Raw genomic sequence first — 17,989 nt, 5'->3', positions numbered from 1 at the left:
TCCTGTCCACAAAAAGAGTTCTAAGCTCCTTTTCTCCCCCACAACAAAATGGGATATATTTAGATTTGAAGCCAGACACAAAAGGGGCCTTCAGCCTGTTGGCGGTGTGTATCAGGGCAGCAAGTAACCCAGTAAGCGTGTGAATTAACTCCTCCTCCCTTTCTAGGTGGCATCGACTGGCCATCAGCGTGCACAAGCAGACCATCACCCTCATTCTGGACTGTAAAAAGAAGACCACCCAGAAGCTGCTCCGTAGCCCCAACCCCATCATCGATACCAAAGGAATTATAGTGTTTGGAACCAGAATACTTGATGAAGAAGTCTTCGAGGTAGGCATTGTGCTGTTTATCTACATGTTGCTGATAAGGTGCATTTAATCACCAGGCTATTAAAGGTGGAACGCATAATTCAATGTCGTAAATACAAGTTGCCGCCTCAATCTCCCCATTCACATGGCTCCACACATCAGAAAAGGGCCACGTCAAGGTTTTTGTTCTTCACTCAACCCAGAGTAGATATTAAATTACATCCGATTGTTTGGCAAACTTTCAAAACCTTGATTGAAATGGGTTTGCGAATCAATAACTTCACTTGCGCTGTTCTGATTCAAGCTAGCATAATAGCACAAAACATAGCAAACAAGCTGAAGTTATCGCTCAATAACCACAACGGCAAGTCGGCTTCTCTTCTTGGTCCTTTGGCCTCATTTATCTTTCACCAACAAATTAAATATCAATTCTTGTTTTGTTTCTTAATTTGTCACCTTCACTTATCCTCCTCTTCAATTCCTCCGACAACATCAACTTTGGTTTCTTCGGAGGCTCTGCCATGATGTCCACACTGAGAATGGCGAGTTGGCTCTTATTGCTAAGCTCTAGCTCTGGCTGCTAGTGTGCAATGTATGCTTAAAAGCAGGTTGTCATTTTCCAGCACTGTATACCAGAGTTGCAGTACCAGGCTGTGTCAGATGGTAAATAAATTATACATATATTTACCATTTATTTACCAAATAAATTATACATTTATTTACCATCAGAAGGACTTTGCTGTTGCTTGAAGGACTCTTTGTGTGTTTGCTTAGAGAGATTTTTGCCAGGTTCACCTAGTTTTCCAATCATCTTTGTCCATTTGGTTCCATGGTAAATTACAGGTGCCATAAGTGGGATGAGGGAACAGATTTATGATTTCATGACTGATGCATTTTTGTATTTCCCATCACATACTATCTAAATCTAAAACAAGTCAACAGTCTCTCTCGGACCAACTTGACTTTGATTTAAAGTCTGAAAGAAAATAAAATAAAAATAATTGTGATTCTTCTTTAAAGAACAGTACACACACATGGCTGTGGTGCAAAAGATGGTCATCACCAATCCCCGTTCTGTCTGTCATGGAGGACAGAATACGGATTATGGTGGCACCCACATCCTCCAAAGAAGTGTGGATTTAGCTTTTGGAGCCCCCAACATCTAATTCTACCCCTCGTACACACCCACACAAGATTGCAAATCAAATTTAATTTGAAGTGCCAGATATTCCACACTTTCCACAAAAGAATGTAATGTCCTGCAATTCTATTCCCTTCCCATCTGTGCTGCATTTGCATTTCAACTTTGCAGCTGTTGTTACGGTTTGAAGAGTTTTGCCTTATTGTGGCTCCTAAGCAGCTAAAAAATATTTCTCCAACTGTTATATTTCTTTTATTGTTTGTCTAAATCTTCTAAATGGGCAACATTTGTGTTTACAGAGCTTTTTAGGAAGTGATGACAGGTTTTGATTGTTCGAGTGAGGGGGTTTCCTCTTCCTTTCTCCACTTTTTATGTGTATAAAAGCTTTGTGGCAGGAGATGAGAGATTAATCATAATCTGACCAGACAGTACAGGAAGCCTTAACCTGATCTGCATCATAATATAAAATACAGTTTGCTTTTACCTAGTGTGAAGAATCAGAGTTTGTTTGGATACTGCCTATAACAAGCTTTTGTCTGTATATTTGTCGCTCTTTATCACGCACACATGCACACACGTGCAAAAATGCACAGAGAGGCAGAAGGCACAAGGAATAGTGTCGTCTTTGTCCCGTCAGAGTTTTGCTTGTTTAAAGGGGGATTAGTCTGTAAGGCTGAGGCCCTCAATAATAATTAGTAACAGAGGCTGACTGATGTGACTGATGCTGAGCCAGCTGACCTCTAACCTCACTGCTGCTCAACGAGAACAGACAAAAAGAAAGAAACATGACATCATCCCCTGTACAATCCCTAAAGTCGCTCTGCCAAGCTATAGGGGGACATGGATACATGATAGTAGACTAAGAATAAAACTTTCCCTGATTCATAACCATTAATGACAGACTAAATCCGGATTTCTACATTGAAATAAATGACGTATCTCAGTATGTACAATACTTTGTGTGCATACATTTTTCCCAAGTGTGAGATGTGGTACTGGAGTGAAGAAAAGAGGGGAATTTTTTAAGGTTATACAGATTATGTTAAAAAAAAAAAAATTGAAAATGTGGCATTCAACCATTTGATAACTTCTCGTTTTCACACAGTTTTTCTTCGTATCTACTATTCCGTATCATATATGGACTTTGTTCCCTAGTGTTCAACACACAGAAATGCATTGCGAGACTGGAAGACTTATTTTGTTGCTTTTAGATTACTGGTTTAAGCAAATTTATGTTGATAATATTATCAATATATCTTTTGATACATACAAATTCATGAATGTGTATGAATCTCCCATATCTATGTAACTTTCCCATTTATTTTTTTGTAGCAAAATAACATTATTGAAATTAACAATTTGTAAAACTGATTGCTCCTCTTTAATTATACAACTACGCAGTTTCGCTGTCAGTTAGTTTTATGCTAATTTTGTGTAGCACAAAGTGCACATGGTTTGTCCAAAATCCAACGCGAAAAAAAGGTCCCAGACTGAAAAAAAAACAGATGGGAGGAGCTTTACAACACATGAGATCACAGAGGTTGCCATAGGAATGCATACGAATTTGCATATGGACACGTTGAAAAAGGAGGCTTTAGGCATAAGTCCAAATTTGTATGCTTGTGCCATAGCTATTATTTAATCTACAGCTCTACTTTTTCCTCTAATTTTATTGTTGCCCAGAGAAAACTGATCTCAAAGTTAAGACGACACAGGAACACTTTAAATCACTAGGTAACAGTCCAATGGTTACTGTGGGAACAGACGAATATTTTGGGAGAGATGTTTAAAGCCCTCCTGCTGAGCGTCTGCCAATTGGGAGACAGGACAGGCTCCAGTGCGTGCACAAAATGGAAAATATGCCACATAGTTTCCAAATTATGCTCAGCCTGTACTCTTTTCACTCTCTCCTCCCCTCACTCCCTTCTCCCCTCTGTAGTTTAGTCGGATCCCATGTTGACTTTTGCCAGAGTCAGTTACCACCAGGAGGTGCTGAGCATGAAAACACACACACATGCACACACACACTAAAGAAAACACGTTTGATTTCACCAGCAGGCCGATTAGTTCAGTTGACTTGAGAGCCTGCAGTTTCCACTCAGTCTCGGAATGCAAAAGAGGAAATAATAAGACCAGACAGAAAAATAATATCTCAAAACTTCTCATAGAAAGAAGAGGATTTTCTGTAAAGAGGACGTACCATTAATAGTCAAAGGCAGAGATAAAATGATGTGACTTTACATCTTAGAATTGGAGTAAATGTAAAGTTCCGTCTGTTTGTGCATCTCTTTACTCGCCTGGGTCTTTTCTTTCCATACCGCAGTCAGGAGAGACGTATACTTACTGTATGCTGAGGGTGGTTTGTGGTGTGGTTCCTGACATGGTTTTTGTGGTCGCAGAGAGAGCATCTGGCCTCTAACTACCATAATGTTATTTTTCTTTCTTAGCGGTTTACAAAAGAGTAGTGTGGCTCGTGCCAGTGAAGATCCTAAACGTAATCAGAGCAGTTATTATGGGTGAAGACGGGTATTTTACATGGTAAACACTGCTTATATATTGCAATGAGATCCCAATTACTCCATTATTCTGTCTAATACCCCTAAAATCTATCCAAATCAGTCCTCAGACTTTAAAGCAGTGCTGCTACACCTCATGGATGTGTAGAGCTTGTGGGTTTATTTTTCGGTTGTTCAGAAAGTTGGTTCCTCTTTGACATATTCCATCTGCAGAACTTGTCCCCCCCGATTTGTCTGTTTTCCTGGAGAATGTGCCAAGAAAAACTCACAGAGAACTTAATGCCCATCCCTCAGTTTAAAGTGACGCTCAGTGAAACAAATGGCTGCAGTGGGTCTGAGGGAACACAAAAAGGGATGGACGAAACACTTGGCCTCACTCAGGTAATCTGGGAGGTGGACCTCCTTAAGCGAACCTGAGCAGCCGAAGGGGAGCCATGCGAACACAGCATTGTCTGGATCTCGAAAGTCATCCCGATTTGATATGTGTGATTCTATAGCAAAGTTTGTATTAGAAAAAACACATACATTTTGTATATTAGAGAGCTTGAGGATCAGAAAAAGGTCTCGGTGTTGAGAAAACAAGAGGTTGTGGTTTTGTAGCTAAAACCTTTGGGGCCACACTCTGGAAATTGTGAGGAGATATTTTCCCACTGATGTCAGACTTGGAACAGCACACATGCCACGTGACATCATCCAGAGGTTTCCTTGGTAGCCGCTGATAGGCCGTCCCGGGCCTGAAGCAACACGGGGGATGAGGTTGTCCGTGTGTCAGGGTGAGTGGGTGAGGATATAAAATAGTAGGAGGAGGATTGAGGTTAGATGTAGAGAAATAAGAGGATTAGAGATGGAATGAGTGTGGGGGAGTAAAGGCATTGAGATACGAGTAAGAGTTGGGACTGAGGCATTTAATGGGGAAGGGATGATGTGGGGCTCCCTTGCTGCATCCAAAGCCAGGAAAAAGTAGTAAAATCCAGCAACACGTGAGCTTGGTACTTGTTAAGAGCTGCGATGTTGGCATTTCATGATGAGTTTAACACATCCTGTTTTCTTCTCGTCTTTCCTGCCTCCCATTACTTCAATTTAACACGTTTCAGTCATCTAAGGTAAAGACATATTTACCTCAGTAGCTATTCCTGATTTAGGACTTGACAGTTGTCAAGGGGAATAAACTGCAGAGAAACCCGACACCACCTTGTTCCATTTGGACGGAAGATTTTTCAAATTCAGGAGCTAATTTAAGCTCATTTGGCTGAAGTCTCTGAGGTAGAGGTAGAAACAGTTTGGATAGTGTTGACTGGACCTCTGCTTTATTGTTGTTAGATACATTCAGTAACTTAAGTTCAGTTCAACTTTTTCAAATGTACCTGACTTTTCACCCATCTGTTTGTTGGCAAGATTTCAGAAAAACAGCTCGGATTTTCACGAAACTTGGTGGAAGGATGTGTTATGGCAGAGCAAGAATACATAACGTCTTGGTGTTGAGGGGGAGGGGGATGGATCCAGGGTGGTATTATAACATGCTTTCCCAGGGAATAATTTATCAGGTATATTTAGGGAACTGTTTTGCCTTGGCTGAGCACAACTGAGTGCCATAGTTTCCCTGCAATGTTTGTATGATTTTCATTCAGACTTGATTTTTCACAAGGATAAAATCCGCTCATGGGGGAAGCGATGCATCTGACATTAATTTAAGAGGAATTCAAACCCCATATGCGGACTACAATGTGTCCCATCTGGGAAATATACTGTGATCCAAATGTTTCTCGACGCATACCTTTTTAAAGAAAAGTCTGTAATTGATAGTGGGTTATTACAGATCCAAGTGGATTACCAATGAGGATTTGGCCATAATACATTTATTGTATTATCTTGTACAAGGCAAACGTCATGCTTCACTGTCAAAGCACACTCTATACATTTTAAGCAGTGAAGCAGACTCCAGTAGCCTCAGGGATGATGGAGTTTCCACCATGGATAATTAAGAGAACATCCCTAATTCATGTCAGATGTTTGTCTTTCGCCACCTTTATTCCCTCCGTTCCTCCTTTACCGCGTCAGCAACCCCTGAAAGTGTACCCTCAGCACTTCCGCGAACGGCCAAGCCAAACACTCATGAGACCACGTCTGCTAGGTGAGGTGAGCCGCTCCAATTTCCACCACCCCGAGGAGGACGGGAAATGGGAATATGGCCGCCCGTGGCCTTTGGAGGCTTGGGATAAAAATCTTACACAGATGGGAGCGCGATGGGGGGAGGGCAGGGGGAGAGGAGACCTAGACCGGGGTCCAAACACAGGGATAGCATCAAAGAGGTGAGGGGATGGTTAAGGTGCTGTGTAGTGGATAAGTGGGGTGGCAGACGGGCCTGTTGCTCTTGGCAGCTGCTCTCAGCGTTGGGATTGCACAACAGTCTAGAGGCGAAAGTGCATGTGGGTGAAAATGTACTTGAGGTCTGGTGAAGGCAATTATACATTTGTTGGAAGTGCACTTCACTTGTTCTCATGTGTGTGTTGCTTGTTTGTACTCAAACAGCTATGTCTACGATCTATTTTGTAAATGTAGTTTTGTGTGTGTTGGTGCTGATTTATGGCCCCTGTTCAGTGGGCTGACCACTGCAGTGTGTATTTCTGTGGTCAGGCTGGAGAGCGCGTAGGCACTGGGACTGCGAGTGTTCCCGGTGTGGGCTGGCAGTGGGACCGAGACCTGGCCCAGAGCTCATGGGTGTAAAAAGTATTTCTCCTTAAAAAAAGCAACTAGATCTTGGACCTCCCAGAGTCTTATCCTGCCCTGTGGGACCCTCCCGTACCCAATATCCCTCTGCTGACATCTGGTGAAATGATGACAAACTTGAGACTTGAATTTTCCTTCTTTAAACCGCCGTCTTTTTTTATTGTTTGAGGTGCATAAGGTAAACAGAACCTGTATGAGCTGTCTCTGGTTTGTTTCATCTTATGCTGCTCTGAGCCAGGAAAGTGCAACATTGACATCACCTCAAGAGCTTAGTGTAATAAAAAGGCCTTTGTTTGTCTCCTTTTACTTCACGCTTGAAATATGTGAGTGTATGAAAAGAGAGAGGAAGACAAAGATGATGAGTGTGTATGTGCATGTGTGCGCGTTTGGTTCATTTAGTTTCAGCAACATTCAAGGCCGATCATGTTGTGATGATCTTTGAAAATGCATCAACATTAGTGGCTCATGCATCATATCTTTTAATTCACAAGAGGGAACAGTGAACTCAGTCTACTCTACGTGATTGTGGGTCAGGTTCAGATGTAGACAGATGTTTGTCTCTGTGCTCACTAGAGCACTCTCCTGCCACCATTTGGACACAACCAGAACATCCAGCAGGGAGTGGTGTGTGTGTGTGTGTGGGGGGGGGGGGGGGGGGGGGAAACAGGGCGAGGTTCTGTGTAATATTGAAACGATAGATTGTTATTGATCAGAATCCAGTTGTTCTGCTTCGGTAATCTTGTTACAAGTTGCAACCTTGCAATCTTATATTGTGTCTTTCACATGAAAGTGATGTCCAGTGAAGTCTTCCATCGCTCGCAGCCACAGGTGAATGGCCTTTCTGCCGGAGTGCGGCATGAGGAGAGCACTGGCCAGGAGCTGAATCGTATTTCAGCAGAGTCCAGGGAGATGCTGACAGCCGCAGCCCTGTTATTGTCTGAAAATTCCGCCTTAAGCACCACTCTGATGTGCCACATGTCACTGTCCCTTCTCAAAGAGGAGAGCTGATTGGTTGTCTTTTATAGCTCCCCTCTTGGGTTTGGATGTGATTCTATAATTCCAGGGATTTGTCTTTTCTTTGCGTCTGCTGTGATTGGGTCTGGGTTTGCTTATGCCTGTGTATGATGCACTATGTATTTTGTTTGCACACCGGCTTCCATCTGGGAATTCTGAGGTGAAAAATAATCTATAATTTCCAGTTTTTTTTTAGCATAAATGTTCTGGTCACCCTTATCACATGCTGAATCCTTGACTCTGCAAAATATAGAAAGGTAGCTCCCATAGTCTCTAAGGGAGTATAATGCCATGCTTCAAATGTGCTGCTGTACCGTGTTGACCATTGACTGCCAGAAGACTAAATACTTAATAACAAATTAATATATTTGCATTAGTATGCAGTGGGTACCGTATAGGAATATTTAGTGTTTCCCTACATCTGTCAAACAGCATCTTATTTAACATTTTGGCACCACGGTCCGTCTAGCACCCTGCGGTGAAAGGAGCAGCTCTGGCTCGAAGGGAGGAAATCAGAAGCAGCTTCAGCGGTTGTCGGGTGGCTCAAGACTTCGACAATAGTTTCACTGTGAAGGTGTAGCAGCTTTCATTTGAACAAATGCACTGTAGCCTGTGCCTTTTATATCATATGTGTGAAGATGATGGATAGAAATGAAACAATCAGGGAAAACTGATTGACTACTATGTACTACTTTTGCATCTTTGCATACACTGCAGACTGCATCCTTCGGAGCTACTTCAGAATTATTCTTCCTCATTAGTGAGTCCTCCTCAAACACTAACTGTGGTGTTGTCATGTGTTTTGCTTATATAAGTTCAAATGATTTACTTAATTGTTGCGTTCCATCTACAGACAGAGACGTGTGTGGAATTAGTAGGTAAATAATATTTTTAATTATCTGCGGAAACCTTTAGGTGTACCATTGATTTAACCGCCTTTGAAAAGACAATACATTTCAACAAGAGAGAGACTGTGTGTGGAGGTTGATAGCATTAGCAATTAACATGAAGGGAAGCTCTAATGAAGAGTCACTAATAAATGACATTAAGGGAGATTAAGGAGCCCATGTTCTTGGAGATTAACCCACGTTAATTGAAAAACTGTGGATATCTCTGAGTCGGCTGCATCGATTTTGACCGATTAAATCCAAATGCAATCTTGTTTTGTATCCGTCTGAATTTGGTTTTGTGCAGTGTTCAGTTCTTTTTCTAGTCAAGAACTTTTAACAGAGCAAAACACCTCAGTACATTGTCTATCCAGCATTTTCTCATCCCTTTCCCCCCTTCTCATATACCTTCAGCCTAAGCCATCAGCTTTCCCAGCGTCAATATGACCCATATAACGCAACACTTCTTTCTTTTTCGGGCATCCGCTTGCCTCATTCCTTCTCTTGTCACACATCATTAAGCAAGTTCTTCCACACTGCTCCCAGTGTTCCTGGGATGTTCTCATTAATTCTTAGGTGTATGATTAATTATCTCATCTTGGTGAAATTAGGATCAAACTGCTTGTGATCAGGATCCACGCTGACATTCCCCCGGCCCCTGTGGGAGATGAAGAAAAGAAAAAAAGAGAGCATCGGGGAAAAATAAAGGCAGAAGAATGTTATGTGAATAGGGTAACAGTCGCAGACGGCAGGCCTGTTTTGTTGTACACGGGGCCTACTCCTAATTCAATGTGACCTCATTTCAAACATTGCACTCCCATCGTCCCCTTTCTGTGCAGCTGTGACACACGGTCGCGCCAGCATGAGGAGGACAGACTGTTGAAAATGATACCAAGTCTCTGGCCTCCTCACACATTGTGTTTTTTGGACAATTGGCTGAAAGGTAGCCATTTGAATGTTTCCTGGGAGCTCAGGAGTTCCTAGCTGGGGGAGTTGGGTAATGGCCAATCCAGCCCTTTGGGTCTCGGAGGAAGTAGTGGGATTTGTTTTCTTGCATTCACCGTAAAACCCCACTGATAACATAAGCCAAGGACGGAGCAGGAAACATCGTCTTGTGAACCGTTTTGCAAGCTTTTTCTTAAGGATGCCAGACACAATGTTTTGTGTGTTACCTCCTAGCGAAGCGCCAGGATTGGTTGTTCATTTATGAACTGTCACTGGTTCGACCACAAATGCAATCAATTTCTGTGTGTCAAAAAATACGAGAGCCATCCGTGGAGAATTGCAGCTGGGAAGACATGTTGAGCGATTTCAGACTCTTGGCAACAGCACATAATAAAAAACACTGCGAGCTCTGCATCGGGCTGTTCCAAGAGTTAAGCCGCTTCATGATCCCCCCCCCCGGACGTATATTCATTTCAGCTGAGTAGACCCTGTGATGATCGATGTGGAACAACATCACTGCATTTTTGAAGTGTGATCAGAACATGTTTGGAAAGATACATTACAGCGTTTTTGGTGCCATGAGCTTTCTGTTCAGAAAACATGTGGCAAACACACATACCCAGCTCCCCATGTTGCCCGGGGATCCTTCGGAGCCCTTTTCTCTATTTCTCAGTTGTTTCTTTTCTGTCGACCTCCTCTTTTCCGTCGCTTATTTTAAACCTCTCACCTCTGCTACTGTTCTTTCTCCCCCCCCTTGCACCTCCACTCAGTACACACACACACATTTAAGTAAAACGTCTCGGGTCAGATATCTGTATCTGCAGGTCTGCTCATGTTCTCCTTGTCACTTGAGCTAAGTTTATCCATTCGTCTCACAAAATCAGCTCGAGGGTGGAAACACTCATGTCCCATTCAGATCTCCGGCTGGGCTTATTTGTCTTGTTTAAACTCATTCATCTTGTTGAAGATCTGCTCGGAGTTTGTGTGTGTTTTATTGTGTGAGTTAGTCAGTTGTTCCATGTTCTGCTTGTCTCACTCCTGGACCTCGGACAAAGTTCTTCATCATGCAGTCACCCTGAGATTCCCCCTGCCTCGACCTAGTTTCAGGCCTGTTCTGGATGCGATAATGCTGCAGGCAGATGTTCTCCCTCCTCTTTATTTCCTTTTCTTTCTTTTTTCATCACCGCCCTCCTCCACTGGTGACCGATTGTGAGACCGCGATGTCTCTCACTAATGACTGTTTGCTTGTTTATTTACATGCATGACTTGTAACTGCGCCCGGCAAGTCTCTTGACTTCCTGTTCCCTTGTGATTTCCAGGGAGACATCCAGCAGCTGATGATTGTAGCAGACCATCGTGCTGCCTATGACTACTGTGAGCACTACAGCCCTGACTGCGAAGTGCCAATGCCCGATCAGCCTCAGGCCCAGGACCCCAACACAGATGAATATGTGAGTAAAATGTCTCATCTTAAGTTTAACTTCTTTAAGCTCTAAACTTAAAGTTCAGCTTTGTAAACACAATACAGACCATATAGATCAACAGTGTGGTTCCAGAAATAAAAACTCCATACATTTTCAGAATTTAGATTTTTATTATTAACCAAAATGTTTTGACCATCCAAGGTAGAATTAGCACAAGCTATGAGAATGTGAAACAAAGTTATGTTCTCCTGTAGAAGCCACAAGTCTGCATGAATACCGACAGTCGCGAAAGATTGGCTTCAATCGAATTGTTCTGTCACTACACAAGGTTACTACATTATATTAAACTCTATATGCAAACATAGAAGATACATATTACAACACTCTTTAAACAACGATGTTCAATTATAGGAAGCGTGTTAGAAGTCATTGGAAAGGTTATATCCAACGGCTTATGGGATGCGTAGTTCCTTCACTGTACATAGACTTGTACCTCTGATGTCAAGCTTAATCTGAACCCTAACCCAAACGGAAAATGTTTAATTGTCACGTTCAATTCATCTTGTAGCTGGTCAGCCTGGTTCTAGTTTTAGATGTGAAACTCTTTCTGAAATGGCAATAGAGAAAATCAATGGGACATTTATGTGAAGGTACTAGATGTAGTTTTGGTGAAATTTGCATGTAGCAAAATACAATACACTGTAAAGTCAAGATAAAGAGACACATGAGCACTCATGACTGACCCTGCTCAAGGAAGTTCATTTCCCTTAATCTATAATTGTCTCTAAGGCTCAGATCTTTGCCAGAGGAAAGAACTGAGTGGAAGAATGGTGCTCCCAGGCTTTGCATTCACTTAATAATGTTCAGGAATGATGACAGTGCCTGCCGAAGCCTGCAACGCGCTGTTTTCCACATTAAATACCAGCACACTGTGCGCATGCTAATTAAAGGCGTGTCAGAGAAGTGTTACAAGATGGACAGGAAGCTCTTCCTCTTCTCGTTTTTACTCTTGTGCTGGGGCCTGTCAATATGGCTGCAAGCTACACAAAAACTTGACCTGTTGTTTCCTTCTTTTCTAAAGATGGGTGACATATATACGTTTAGAAAAATTTCTGTGGAAAAGTAATTTGTCATTCAGTCGTAACATGTTGCAACAGGGAGATAAAGCATGAGGTTTCAGCATGTGTAAGGCATTCCTGTGTGCTACTGATCGATGGGCTGCCTGGTGCACATGCATCAGCCAGCCGGCAGCCGCAGAGCAGTGGATCATATTTAAGAAGTCGTGTTTTTAATAATTGATACTGATTCTTTCTCCCTCAGTCTCTTTGTCTCAACCCAAGTGTAATATTTTTCTCCTTTAGAACACAGAGGACAGCTACTATTATGAATACCCTTACTATGAGGACGTGGATGGCAAGCCTTACGAATCAACCGGCGATACAGAGACCACAAAAGAAGTCAAGGTAGTCTCCTGATGCACGTTTTGACCCAGATTGATTATTCTATTTAAAATGCACCAAAAGTAGCTGACAACAATATCATCTATGGCCCACAGGTGACAGGATCAGATGGAGACACAGTGGTGACCTCAGTGGAGGAGGCTCTGAGCGGCACTGGTAGTGGCATCGACCGCAAAGTCCTGACTGCCATCTCCACGAGCTCATCCGCTGGCTCATCCGCTGGTTCATCCACTGGCTCATCAGCAGGCTCATCCGCTGGCTCGTCTGCCGGCTCGTCCAGCAGCTCATCGTCCAGCTCGTCCGGCACTGCTGCCGGGGGAGGGGACGCCTACGGAGAGGAGACCAGCTACGACGGCTACGATAACTACGGGACCTACTACGACGAGGCCACGGCGACACCGGACGATGACAATACCCGACGCGTTACCGTCACCAGCATCGGCACCGGGGGTGAGCTGGATCTGGGCGCAGGCGGAAAGATCGACTTGAGCACAGGGGACGCCATCGAAAGTAGCGTGATCACCAGGGGAACTGCAGGCGCTACGACCGTCATCGCCAATGGGACAGCAGTAAGTTGACTTTAATGACACTAGGTTCAAAGATGTATTTATGTGTTCAAAAACCCATTTAAGATATGAGTTACTTTATTTTATCCTGTATGCAAGGTCTACCTGCACATGTGTTAATGTTTGAGATATTTAAGTGGAGCCCTTCATTATGGCAGTATGTATTTGAAAATCTCACCGTAGAAGGAATAAATGCTTGCATATAATTTCCTATTAAGTCAAACCTTGTGTTGCGTATGCTTTCATCCACTTATATTATCGTCTTCATTTTTATACTGTAATATTTTGCTTCTAAAATATATCTATTTTTACAGGTCGAAACCTCCTACGATAACTATGGCGATGGATATGAATATAATGTGGACGATTACAACACTGGTGGAGGTGGCAGCAGCCGTACAGGGATCCTCGATGGTGGTGACGGAGGCACCAGCAGCAGCAGTAGCACTGTAAATATCGGTGGTGGAGGAGGCGGAAGCAGCAGCACAGTCCTTGCCAGTGGTGGCGGCGGCGGCGGAAGCAGCAGCAGCTCTGTGCAGATCGGTGCCGGCGGGGGCAGCAGCAGCTCCACCATCAACATTGGAGGTGGCTCTGCTGGAGGAAGCTCTGTCTCTGTGGGAGGATCTTCCGCTGCTGGAGGCGGATCAGCCAGCGCGGGCACTGGAGCTGGGGGATCCATCGCCACCGGAAAAGGCCTTGGCGTTGAGGGTGAAGGAGACTACACAGACCAAGATGAGTTCACGGAGGAGCACATCAGCGACTATGATTTGGACAACTATGACACCAATGCCTATGGCGACCTGGATTACGAGAAAGGGCGCAAGCTGCCTGCTGAGACCGATGAGTATTACGGACAGGTGAAAATTTCATGGGATGAAAAGATCCTCAAGATGAGGAAGATTGCATGATGATGCTGACGAAGAGGAGAGAGGCTGATCATGTGTGTGCCTTTGTGTTTGGTGTGCAGGTCGATGGAGCGCGTGGCGAGAAGGGACAGAAGGGAGAGCCTGCTGTTATTGAGCCTGTGAGTAGATCGCTGTTTGAACAGCAGATGTAGGCTGCATATGGGCGGATGTTTATATCTCCAAATACATATGTGTGATCCCCATCTAAACACAAGCCACCCCTCACTTCTGAATCCCGAGGCCTAAAACCCTCACACAAGAACTTTCCCATAGTGTCCATGGGTAAGGATTGGTCATTGGGACACCAGCATAAACATCTCAAGAATGGCCATGCAAGGATTGTCAATAATCTCTAAACACAGAGTGGGTAGTGTGTAAACAGGAGAAGTCCAAGCCGAACAAAAGCTTTTTCCCCATCCTCTCTTAGCCTTTGTCTAAATACAAACAGGTGGGAAACATCCAACCCTCATTCTCACATACAGGTGACATTGTGAACATGGGGACTCTTTTGTGTGTTGCCAAACGTGCATCAGGCGCAGGAGGAATTTACATTTACATGCACAGCTACAGTATATACACAGCTACAGCTGTTTCACTTCAAACAACTGTCACCGAGCTCCACTGAGTATACAAGCCTCAGTGAGTAAGTGTCTTTGTGTTTATATGTGAGAGCAGGACGGACGGCCATATCCTCCATGACCGTTTGCTTATGCGTGTGAGTGTGTTTGAGGACTCCAACAACTTTGAGTTCACACTACCACCCAGTCTCTCGTCTCTCGTCTCTTTTTCCGCCTCCCTCGAGGTTCAGCCCATTTTCCCAGCACAGACTGCAGGCAAAATAGAGGCATAACCCAGGGAGTGTCAAAAAGATCAGATGGGGTAGGTTTTATGATGAAATCGCTCAAGGGTGCAGTAGAGCTTGGGGGTTGACTGAAAAAAAAGGAAGAAACAAAAGCTGAGATCACATAATTGACATGAGTTTGGATAATGTGTGGGTTTCTGTCCTCCATAACAAAGCAGGAAGCAAAATGTTACCACAAGCACAAACAAACAAAGCAATATGTCTGCAGCCGCAGAGCTGCGACAATGTGCCTGCAAGTCCACACCGAGCTGAGATGGCGTGCTGCGTTTCACTGCAGGGACCGTGCATATGGTGTAGGAACACTACAGTGAATGTATTTCACATAACAGGCACATGCATACACAAATTACTTACAGTATTAAACAAGAATGCCTACCTCTCCCAAGGCCCAACAGTCCCCTTATGAAAAACAATTAAATTCACTTCATTTGGATTTATTCTGCACCAAATTGCACACATTCATGTCAGTCCCCTAAACGTATTTCTTAAAATCAAGATCCATGAAATTCTCTATTAGAAACAAATGAAATGATTTGGAGCAGAGAAAGCCCCCTATCTTGAATTGTTAAAATAAGTGAAGGAAAAAAAATGTAATCCTGGTTCCAACTGCTGATCTAAATCTGCACCCACATTGTGTGGGTTTTTCCCTGACCCATATCACATCCAATCAGTAGTTTAATGCGTAATCCGAAGTGACAAACAAACACAGATGAAAACATCCCCTCTTTGGCGAGGTAACAAATTGTGCTTCACTTAGTTCGTCCAGGAAGGCGAGCTCCTGAGACCTTCTTCGTCTCGGCGTCTCTGCAGTCACTCTCCTGTTCTCCGTGGATTAATTGAGAGCATGAAACTGAAATGACAGGCAGGAATGTCTATTAAATCTGCAAAGACACAGAGGTAGAAAGTTGCCAGGCAGCTGTGTTGGAACACATATTCATGGTCATTTAAGGCTTTAACCGAAGCTGTGTGTTAATGGACAAGGGCAATGTTGAGGACATGAGAAAGTTTCAGGGAATTTTATGGTTTCTGATGATTTTTTTGGTGTTTTTTCTGTTTCAGGGAATGTTGGTGGAGGGTCCGCCTGGGCCTGAAGGGCCAACAGTAAGTCAATCTGTCACAAATTATGTCACCCTCAGCCTCTCCCTCTCCATTTCCTCTGTTTGATCAAATCCTTCTTTTTCCCATGTGTGCCTTTCAATCACTGGCATTTTCTTTGTGATCTGTGTCCATAAAATAAAAGCTGATAACAATTTACATCCGCTATTGTTTTAGACAGTTTACACATTTGAATTTGCAATTTCAAGTTTAAAGCCTTCCTCTGAAAGAAGCTCTGCCTGCCGGATTTCTCATGCAAAGGGAGTGGCCAAAGCAGTTTCCCCTGAAGAGATATGGACTTTCCGCAGATGTTGGAGGAACTTAGTTATTTATCTAGGAAGATTTTATTTTTTCCCAGACACAGTTGCTCCTGACACCTTGCAGATGGAGTCCCACAGAGGCGAGCCACTAAGGCATCGAGTTGTAAACAAATAAAAAAAGAGCGCCTCACAAAAGGATTTACAACTCGACAGGCTGCCCCACATTGCCTCATGCATTCCTTTCCCCCATGTGTGACCACTTTGCAAGATAAAGTCGAGAAATTTTAGCGGAGCGAATATGACTGTTCACTTATGTATGTATGGGAGTCCAATGAGATCTTTTGCTTGAAAATAGGGCCTGCCAGGACCCCCGGGTTCCTCTGGCTCACCAGGCAGTCCTGGAGATGTTGGAGAGAGGGTGAGTTTGAACTGTAATGTCTCACAGATTTGCAGGGTTATTAAAATACAGAATTCTTTGTCATTTCTTTCTCTCCATCAACCTCTGTGTGTGCTTGTGCTTGTTATTTTCCGGCCTAGGGTCCTCCGGGTCGTTCCGGTCTCCCTGGTGCTGATGGTCTGCCAGGACCCCCTGGCACTGTCTTGATGCTGCCTGTAAGTAAATTACAGTTGTTAAAAGTTGGTTTAAATTAGCAAAACAGTATTCCCACTCTATTATTAGAGTGGGAAAAAGCTGAAACATTTTTCATAGTGGTTTCATATCCTTGTTTGGCTGTGTTCAAAGCATTGTATGATGCATGCTTCTCTGTTTTATCAATAACTCTTGACTGTGGTATACACAGTCTCCTGGAATGAAGGGAGGCTTCCTTTGAAATCATTATTGATGGATGTTCATGGCTGTGAAAATATTGTGTAATGTAAATATGTACTTAAGCGGCCCCTTGTGGTGTGTTTAATAATTCACCTATAGTGTGTTCTGACTCCATCTATGCAAATCTACATATTATGTCTGTTTTCCACATTCCTCAGCCAAAATTTAAGCTATCAGGTGGCTTCAGGAAGTTGTCGAGCTTTAGACAGGAAGCAAAGCAGCGCAGTCCTCCGCAGCACTTACACAGACGTCCTAACTACTTCCTATGCCGTCTGCCTTCTTGCTCTTTTCTTTCTTGGAAGACTTGACACCGTCGCTGTCGGGCCTGATTAGTTGTGCAGATTTGAAGCTGGAGTTTCAGAGCTGCACGGAGCTGTCTGGCCCGAGCCATGTGGCGGGCTCTGTCTGGACAGGAACTCCAGTTGTTCTGGTGCGTCCACTGGCAGGGAGTCGCGACTTGAAACCCGATTCCTTGAGGTCCAGGCCTAATGAGAAACGTGCATTGTTGTTTCACCAAAGAAACTTTGTATCATGGAATTGACACACCAGGATTTATTGGCAAATCTTCCTATGCGTTTTTCCACTGCAGCGATTTATACAGCAGCGATGCATCCTCTGTGCTATGTGGAAAAAACATAATGTAATTCCCACTAGAGTTTTTTTTTTCTCGTTCTCTGCTTTTCCAGTTAACAACTTGCTGTGGAAGAACATTCTGTTCAAAGTTTGAAGTTGCGGAGGAACATTTTAAATGAAATGACGTAAAGAATGAGTGAGACAGAAACAATCCCACAGTTACTTCTCCGACAGAAAAAATCTCCATCGGAGAAGTAACTGTTGGATTTAGGATGCTTCGATGGGACTCAGCCCTGATGTTCTGAATCAACAGTCGTGAATTTGATTCTTGGCAACAATGCTTCACTGATTGTGAAATTCACAGTATTCCTCTGGCGTGCTGCTGTACATCTATAAACCAACCAGATGTCAGCCTCCCGAGGACTGAGCTCTGTCACTCAAACCGAGACGCCTGGTCTCTGAACATTTTCACACCACC

The 17,989-nt window shown here is 43.6% G+C and overlaps 1 protein-coding gene across 2 annotated transcripts in view; it reads left to right on the top strand.

Annotated features, from left to right (window-relative positions):
* Positions 1–17,989, top strand: part of col5a1 (procollagen, type V, alpha 1) — a 72,877-nt gene that overhangs the window by 22,457 nt on the left and 32,431 nt on the right. For both annotated transcript variants that reach the window (XM_062412594.1, XM_062412593.1), the window contains exons 4-12: positions 167–329; positions 10,857–10,988; positions 12,323–12,424; positions 12,517–12,990; positions 13,302–13,844; positions 13,955–14,011; positions 15,814–15,855; positions 16,465–16,527; positions 16,647–16,721. In XM_062412594.1, coding sequence (XP_062268578.1) covers positions 167–329; positions 10,857–10,988; positions 12,323–12,424; positions 12,517–12,990; positions 13,302–13,844; positions 13,955–14,011; positions 15,814–15,855; positions 16,465–16,527; positions 16,647–16,721 — 1,651 coding nt within the window. The remainder of the gene's footprint in view (positions 1–166; positions 330–10,856; positions 10,989–12,322; positions 12,425–12,516; positions 12,991–13,301; positions 13,845–13,954; positions 14,012–15,813; positions 15,856–16,464; positions 16,528–16,646; positions 16,722–17,989) is intronic.

Source organism: Platichthys flesus, chromosome 19 (assembly GCF_949316205.1).
Source record: "Platichthys flesus chromosome 19, fPlaFle2.1, whole genome shotgun sequence".
Taxonomy (NCBI): domain Eukaryota; kingdom Metazoa; phylum Chordata; class Actinopteri; order Pleuronectiformes; family Pleuronectidae; genus Platichthys; species Platichthys flesus.
This window is presented reverse-complemented; position numbering and strand designations above follow the sequence as displayed.